We start from the raw sequence: 8,820 nt of genomic DNA, 5'->3' as shown, positions 1-8,820 counted from the left end.
GAGCCGCTTTTGGGTCGGTGATAACCTCTCCTCCCTTGACAAGTCTGCGTCGCGTTGGTACTTGGTCCCAGTCATGTTGTGAATCGAAATTGCTATAAGTGGGGTTTTGAGTCGTGGTGGTGCGTAAACAAATCTTAAAAATTCTTTGTGCTAAAACCACGTTTTCAACTCGCAACCGTTGGAGGTAACCTACTGGTTTAGGTAACAAATTTTCAAAGCAACAAAAATATTTGGAAAAGTGTTTCGAAAGTTGTAATCAATGATTTCCTTGAGTAGATATCATGGGGTGATGCGTTCCGGTTTGCAGCTCAAGTTTGCTGGGTAGCTTTCTTTCAAAAGTAGCCTACCAACTCATCTAAAATGTCATTGTTGTGCAACTTGTTTAAATTTGTTCCACATGCCTACAACTACACATCAGACATACAATGATATTTCTATAGGACTTCAAACTTATCGATGATATCTGAGTTTGTTGATACATTTGTGAATAAACCACCCACAGCTAGCGAATACTTTGCAACATAGCGTAGAGTAGAATAAATTTCGTTTGTAAGATTGAGCTGGTGAAGCGGAGTTGTTGGAGCATTCCGTCCCCAGAAAAATTTAATGCATAGTTCCTATAACAACTTAAGCTTGCGAGTAGCCTACTTTCCAGCTTTCTGTAACTTTGATTACATCTTCCTTTAATCAGCTTATTGTCCATTCGTCGTCGTCGTGCGAGCCTCCTCTGGGGCCGAAAAACATTGAACAGTTCTTTATCGCTGCATAAATAGGTTGAAGTGAATCTCGTTTAGGACTGTGATCTACATAATGCAGAGAAGCACAGGTTTAAAACTGCTCAGGTAGGCTGCTTGGAAATAGTAGGCTATAGCTTTCTTTAGAATTTCCAATCTGACTTGGCTGCAATTGAAAATGACATAAGCTTAGTCGATCAAAAATGATATAAGATTTGGACAACACTGCACACCATGAACTCCAACTCTATAGTGCATTTAAGCAATGACATCCATAAGCAGAAAATAAGCAAGAAGGGTTTCCTTTCTTCAATCTTGCTTGGACACTTTTCCAAATATGTTGGATCCATTATCATATGCCTGGCAAACGCAGTTTTTCATGTCAAGGTACAGTTGGTCAAGCAAACATAATACACCCTTAGCCAAAACAGCACTAGTTTTCAAGTTAGAATAACATAACAATGATCGACTTGTAAAGTTGTAACTACACATTTCATTCAAAAGTTTGTTTACTTTTAGGTTGATAAATTTTTATTTTAGTAGTAAAAATGGGCCCCCCTCAAAAGTGACAAAACGAAAAACTACTCGTTTTTCCTTTGCAATGTTATGCTAGGGGGGAAAGTAGCCCGACTTCCCCCCCCCCCCTCTCGGAGCCACTGCCTGGATATCAAGAAACCAGTGGAGCGGGAGAAGGGGCGGCTCGGAAAGCAAAACTTGTTTTTAGCCTCCATGCTGATTTTCACTTATGGTTCGTTCATTAGCAGCTAATATCTGAACTGCACTATTATAATTTGTTTAAATCATATAAAATTAAAAATCAATCCTGGAGTTTTATTGTTGTAATATAATCTAAACAAAACAAAAAAAACACTTTTTAGTTGGTCCCCTGCTTCAAATGAGCAGGCAGGTGAAACAAAAGAGAAACGGGCAAGGTACTAATAGAAGACATCGTGATGTAATTACGAGCAAGTTCGTTTAACTACATACTGATTGAAAAAACACATTTCAACCACACGGCTTGAGTGTCATTGTCTTGTTGGAGGATTGATTGCAAGCTTGAAGACCGAAAAACCACGCATCTGGATTTTTGAAAACAAGTAATTCTATGCTTGCTGAACAATCAAGAGTCACGGCACAAGAGCAAGTAGTGCTGCTGCTGAACTACCACAAGGTGTAGCCTACCCTATGAAGGCCTACACTACATCCTAGGACTGCAGATACCCATGATCTATGCAGCATGCGTAAAATAATACAGGAAGTACAGTAGCCTATGCCCGCAAAGTGCAATATCTGTCTCAATGGGAGCGTGAGAGAGCTTGCTTCACAGATTATCACAATCGTCAGTGCGTAATAAAAAACAAACGTGTTTTTCCAACTGTTTGAGCGCTTCTGTAACTTTAACCAGAGAGACGTAGTTCCAAGTGAGTTGAGTAAAAAGCTGAACAATTTTTACGGTGAACTGCAAATGTTCCACAAAAGAGACGTGATGCAACTTCCGTTAGAGTCATGTTATTAAAACTTCTCAAAACAGCTTTTTATCACAACAATAACAAAATATCTAAAATTTACTAAAATCCGACAATTGAAACAATACGTGGTAAAATAAAGGTTGACAAATTACCAAATGATTTTTCTCCCGTTTGAATTTAATCTGAATTTTTTAATACCAGATGCAAAACTGGAATCAATAAAATAATTGTTTACTGTATGTATAATAGGCTATGTGTATTCTCTAAGTCCAAAACTTTCCAGTATAAAAGCATCTAAAACGTGATGCAAACTGGGTTCCAAAGCACTAAAAGCAATGGACAACAAGGTTGTTTCAACAGAAGTATGGCGATTACACAATTTGTGATGCTAAGATAAAATCATTTTGAGCATTCAAACGAAACACAGCAAAAAATTAAAGTGCATCTACGCGATTGGTTTCATTTCGTTAAAAATATCAAATTTTCTTTATTTGTTTATTGATTTATTTTTAGCCTAGGTAAGATTGGCAAAAATGGTTTGTTTCGTCAATTTTATTTCTTGTAGGTTAAACGTTATCGTTTAACTTTCTTCTTCTGTGCACCATCCTTCTTCCAATTCGATATCGTCGATTGCCATGTCTCCTCTGAAATTTATTCCTTTGGTTCCAAGAATACGTATCTTAAACAAAACAAGTACTTTTAATATACCGCATCATGGCAAGATTTACATTTTCTGTTTGCTTAAATTGCAAAAGTCCAATTCCAAACAAATGTATTTGGAATTCGTAGTATTGAGTTTAGTTCCATATACTTGGTAATGGGTATGTCTCTGATTTGTAGGAATACTTTACTTTCTGAGAGGTAAGAGGTATTTTAATCAACGGATGCCAATCCTTTTTAAACGCAAAATAAAAAATAACCTTTAAGCTTTTGTTAAAGAAGTCAAGAAACGAAAGTGAACAAGAAAAAGAACAGTGGAATAACATGATGTTTTTAAAAGCAAGGGCGAAGCTTTTTCAAGCCTACTTTTTGTTTGACAGAACTTAACAGTTTAGTGTTTATTGTTGACCAACTGAAGACAGCTACATCAATTGGTTATCGAAGGTATAGTGGAAGGAAAGAAATGCAGACGAACTTGGAGAGATGATGAGAAGAAAGAGACGAACTTGGAGAGATGATGAGAAGAAAGAGACGAACTTGGGGAGATGATGTATAACAGTGGGCTGACTTAGCAAGCATCGGAGGAGCGAAAAGAACGGCGGAAGAAAATAACGCGTGGAAACAATTGACGGCCAACCCTCGTATGATGAAAACATTATTTCACATCGTTTCAACGTAAATAAGCTGATCCATATTACAATTTTACCTGAACAAAGTCTTGAGAATCCACTTGGATGCTGAGCATATTCCAGTCCTTCCTTCTTGTTTTCGTTTTATATTTCTCCTCATCTCCTACAGTGATGCGAAATTCATGCTCTAATCCATTTGCCACGTTGTGATTATGCTTCAACTTAAGACAAAAGCAACCACGCAAATCCTTCTCTGACTCCAAGGCAACAATGTCACCAGTGGAAGCTGGAAAGCTTGTTTCATAGTACATATAGTATCTTCCTGAAACATGAAAAGAGGCACTAGTAGGTTGTTATTCTTATTAAACTGTATGCACTATGGATCATTATTGTCTATTTTGATGGTAACTTATTTATATTTATCTTGTTTAAAGTATTATTATTAAACGTATTATTATTATTATTTTTAAACGTATTATTACTAAACCTTTCTTTTGATCATAGTTGTATTTACCATCAGCTGCACTGTTCGGACCAGTTCCCCGGGAAAAAGTTCTTCCGGATTTTCGTTGCCATTTTCTCCCACTTGGGGTTAAATCCGGTGTCCAACCTTTATTTATCCAACCGTTGATACTGCCTTTTGTTTCAAAGCTTGTTGTGTACTCTGAAATACAATGAAGTTATCTGACCTGCGTACCATCACACTTATTTTATTAGGCTACACTTTTTGTTTTTATCACATCCACTTTCTTGTACTTAAGCAATGTTTTAAGTTTCTATAAAGTGACGTTATTACTCATTTGGCAACCCTAAGTGGGCACCGATTACAATTTACGTGGACACATCGACTTGTGGGAATGATTGTATTCTTGGTGGGGTAACATAGACAAAATTTGTTGTTTTTGAAAAATTAAAAATAATGCAAAATTGAGATTTCTTTATTGATTAGTGTAGCAACTTGACAAGGAAACTACACATCACACGAATTTATATAAGCTAAATATGAGCAAACTATTTGCGAAGTTATGCAAATAAAAATGCCAGGTGAATTTCTAAAAGTACCGGGATTTAGAAAAATTGGTATTTTTATACAACAGCAATCTTTTTATCAACAGTAGGCTATAAACGCTGTTGTTTTTCATAATTTTATCTGTCTACACGTAAACCACGTAGCAAACTGGGTTACCCTTATCGGTTAAAGCTTATGCCCAAGCGCAACTTTAACTTGGCTCAAACTAATAGTTAATTTGATACCAAGCTGAAACAACTGTCAATGATAACTGAGCAAAAACTTTTGTAACAGTTCAATCTGTGTCAACCACCTTTTTTCTTAAAAGTAAACTTTTAAAAGCTTTTGCAAGTTTTAAGAACTAAACTTATTTAACTATGCCATCACTGTTTTAGAAGGCCACCCACTGTGTGTATGACAATATTATTAAAAATAAGGAAAATATTCCATTATTGTAAAAAAGGTAGAAAAGGGGTAATTTTCTCCCAATTTTATCATTACTATTTTTATAGGTTTAGCTTTGGAAATTGCAATGATCTCATTTTTCGACTTACATTTAAACCTACATGCATCTCTGTAAACACTAGCATAACGGCGATACCGACTTCGATTTTTCAACTTAAACTTTTGCATTTCTTATATACATTAATTGTAGACAGTCTGACGCTACCCAATGAGTAAATAACGCAACAGCGTAAATCAAGTGCTGACACTTCGGTTGTCTATAACGTAGTAAGATGCATGCGGGTTATCTCGATTTAGACACCTACTGTGAAAAACATTTTGAACTGCGTTTAAAGACCAAAACAAGACGTATATCGATTATATCTGCTACATACATTATGCTTTGATCGTTTATTTTATTTAACATTACGTTTACACTAAATTTTGTTGTTATTTACAAACAGACTTTATTGAGATTAAATAAAATATCGTTAGATATGAATAATACAATTAGTTCTCGGATATGTTGCTGACAATAATAGTCCACTGTAGTGGTATTTATTTTTAAGCACTATTATTCTTTGCAATATGTGTTTTCTTGAATTTCAACATGTATAATAGACATAGCAAAGAGGTGAAGACCCTTATTTTAAACCTATCTTGTCCTCTATGTTGAACCCAAAAACATTTAGCAATTCTGGGTACGCCTTTCGGCGACATTTAAAAAATTAAACGGTAAACTTTATGAAGCATCATAGCTATTATGCATGTAGCCTTTGTTGCTTTATATGACATTTACAAGAAATGTTATCAAAGGTGCACAATTGGAAGCAGTTTTTTTTTTCATTTGTCAGAAGCACAGCAGCAGCAATAAGTCATGTGGAGCCGCGAGAAGAGATGGCACAAAACCAAACACATTTGAGCAACGTTCAAACAACTTGCTCACGTACTGTTGTCAGGAGGGAGGAATGTGACGTTGGAAAAGAGACAAGGATTCCTCGGTTCTTCTTCAAGCTCCATACCGGCAACACCGGACCCTTCAGGCTCTGTTGTTTCCGTTGGGCGATTCCTGCACTTCAGTGGCTTGGTTATATCAGCTTGAAAGATTATGAAGCTTCTTACAATTGTTGCTCTAAATAACAAAAAATATTTTTGTACACTTGTTTGAATCGAAAGGTTATTTCAGCAGCCTGTAGGCCTATAGATATAAAAGAACAACTTAAAATTTACGTTTGAGCAGAGTTAAAGCTTTAAAGTTTGAATGAATGTTAAAAAAAAAGGCAGAGAGATTTACATTTTTTTCTGTTTTTTAAGAAATGCTTGACCACATAAGATGTCAATGACAAGCAAATGTATAAGTTTTTAAGTTGGTAAATTTTGGAAAATTGCAGCTTCTAAAACCGTTTAACTTTTTTTTGCAGATGCAGCGACACAAAATTTAAAAAAAAATGCTTTTAGACTTTTAACTTTTATAGCAGCACTGATGATGAAAACAGTTTAGTTGTCGAAGCGTTTGCTGAACATGAGTTTGGTGTCTCCATTTTGTACATCAGTTTTCGATTAGATTGACAAGGCGCTTCAACGAATTTGCTCTCATGCTTTTAGACACTTCTGCTTGTACTTACAAAACATGGTAATCACTAGATGTCCCACAAGAAGAGGGTGCGGTCCACTGGAAGCTGGCCACGTTCTTGTCTAAACGGTTGTTATGGGATACAGTGCTTCCTGCAGGTCGGTCACTAAACCCAGATAGATTTTCACATCTCATTAATTTGTAGCCACTCCCTGCTTCCGGCTCTGCAAACGATCCCGTGAAAGCATCATCAGAATCTCTTACTTGCATCATCAGTCCTTTTATGAGTAATACTTCGTTCCCGGATGTGGATATGGAAACTGAAAGAAAAATATATCTTGTTTAAAATGCTTAAATAATCACAAGCCTACAAAATGTTACACAGCTGAGGTAATAGGCTATTGTAAAGATACTTTCAAAACATGTAAGCCTATCATATTCTTGGTTATATGTTCATAGTAAAAAAATAGTAATTTCTTAAGATTTAAATTTTGACATCATTCAGGATTAACGGCACAAATCAAAGCTCAAAAAGCAAAAACTGTGACCTTTTCCAAATATGTAAAAAAAAGCTAATGTTAAATAGTACGTACCCTATAACAAAGTTGTTTCGTTAATATACAGAAAAAAGATAGGCCTATTAACTATATATTAGGTAACCAATATTCTACTCTACTGCATCAACATTTTCCAGCCAACAATTCATTTTTTGCGTTATTCAATGTCTACGGATGCTGAAACAATGTAAAAACGGACTAACTTTCTGGCTTGGTTACTACTGACAATTAATTTTGTGGGCAACCAAACTAGAACAGCTAAAACACCATTCAGATTTTTGTGCTCACTGATTTAATGTGTTCATTTGCATAGAGCGCATCCTCGAAAATTTGTTAACGAACGTCAAAAATTGAAGGTCAATAAACCCTGCTGTCAAAAAAAAAAAAAAAAAAAAAACAGTATCCATCTGCAGGCAGTCAATTAATAGATTATTGTGACAAAGATTGACCATTACTGTAATTTATAAATCCAAAGAAAGTACTTTTGAAAGTGAATCAATTTTTATCTGGCAAGCTCAAACGATGTTTTTTCGTCAAAATGTTTAAATCCAGACCATTTCGAGATTCCCAGCACAAAACTTGCACGTTGTAGTAGGCTATTTCCCCAATGCATTCTTACTGTTTATAACTTCGTCCGGATAAAACCAATCTTTTGAAGTTTCGATTGTATAGTTAAGTAACATGGAGTCTGCAAAATGTCCTGCAGGTGCGAGATCTTGACAGGTGTTTGGGCTGATAGGAGGACCTTCCGGAAAGCCGTTAACTGACCATTCAAACATTGTCAACACCAGGCAGTGGTGAAAAAGACGCCAGGCATAAAACATGGCGCTTTTTCAACAAAATAAGTAGATAATAGTCTAAGATCTGTAACATAGCTTGCCTTAGTGCCACGATAAATATTTTCAACCAATGAAACTTTGCAAATAAAGCTCATCCAGCTGTCATGCTAAAAGCAAAGCATGTTGATTGTTGAATTCAACGTATGATTTGCAAATGAACGCGATATTTTTTCTGCTATAGGCCTAACTGCAGAATGTGTTCTGTTGAATTAACATTGTCATATTGTTGTTACTAAATAAATTCCGTGAAAACTCCTTAAAGTGTTATCATACACTTTTTCCATTGGGTTTTCAAGAAACGAATGTTAATTACTGTAAGTGCATCTCACAACATGCTTGGTCTTCGACCTTTTTAAAACAATTTTAATTTCGATTTTTCAAGAATCAAAAAATTATTATTGTTGTATTCGACTTTTGCATACCCATTATCAATTTTAAAAATAAATTATTATTGAAGCCACAAGGTAGTAGGCTGAACATAACCCAACACATTATGGTGGACAGCAAAATTCATGTACTGCAGCAGCACAAATTATACAAAAGAAATTACAATGGCATCTATACTTACGTCTATAGCAACCTACACTTTCTAATAATATGAAATGTAGGCCTATCATCATAAACGAATCAGCCTACTATAATTTTTTTTAGATTCGAGTTTTAGTTCAATGTAAAGATTTGCAAAAGATTTAGTTTTTAGACTACTCTACTCAATCCTCAATACCTCATTGCCGTATTATATTTTTAAGCATATTCGATAAAGAATAATTCAATCAAAATCTAAAAAAGTGCTGTGAGCTGCATCGTCACATACTGTAGAAGCAGATTGTAAAGATTGAGGCCAATGCAACATTTCTGGTATTTAGCAGGAATATTCTCAACAAACATTTACTGAAATATCTGCAA

General features: G+C 35.3%; 1 protein-coding gene across 1 annotated transcript; it reads right to left on the bottom strand.

The window, feature by feature from the left end:
- Positions 1 to 2,221: 2,221 nt before the first annotated feature.
- LOC145783352 (uncharacterized) lies at positions 2,222 to 7,935 on the bottom strand. Its single transcript, XM_082595202.1, has 6 exons — positions 7,695 to 7,935; positions 6,571 to 6,838; positions 5,896 to 6,077; positions 4,007 to 4,156; positions 3,570 to 3,814; positions 2,222 to 2,882 (listed from the first exon to the last, which is right to left on the bottom strand). The coding sequence occupies exons 1-6, from the start codon at positions 7,897 to 7,899 to the stop codon at positions 2,784 to 2,786; spliced, it is 1,149 nt and encodes a 382-aa protein (XP_082451328.1). The 5' UTR covers positions 7,900 to 7,935; the 3' UTR covers positions 2,222 to 2,783.
- Between the last annotated feature and the right edge of the window lie 885 nt (positions 7,936 to 8,820).

The sequence above is a fragment of the Aplidium turbinatum genome, chromosome 14, assembly GCF_918807975.1.
Source record: "Aplidium turbinatum chromosome 14, kaAplTurb1.1, whole genome shotgun sequence".
Lineage (NCBI taxonomy): Eukaryota > Metazoa > Chordata > Ascidiacea > Aplousobranchia > Polyclinidae > Aplidium > Aplidium turbinatum.
Note: the sequence above shows the minus strand (reverse complement) of the source record. Positions and strands in the feature narration are given on the sequence as shown.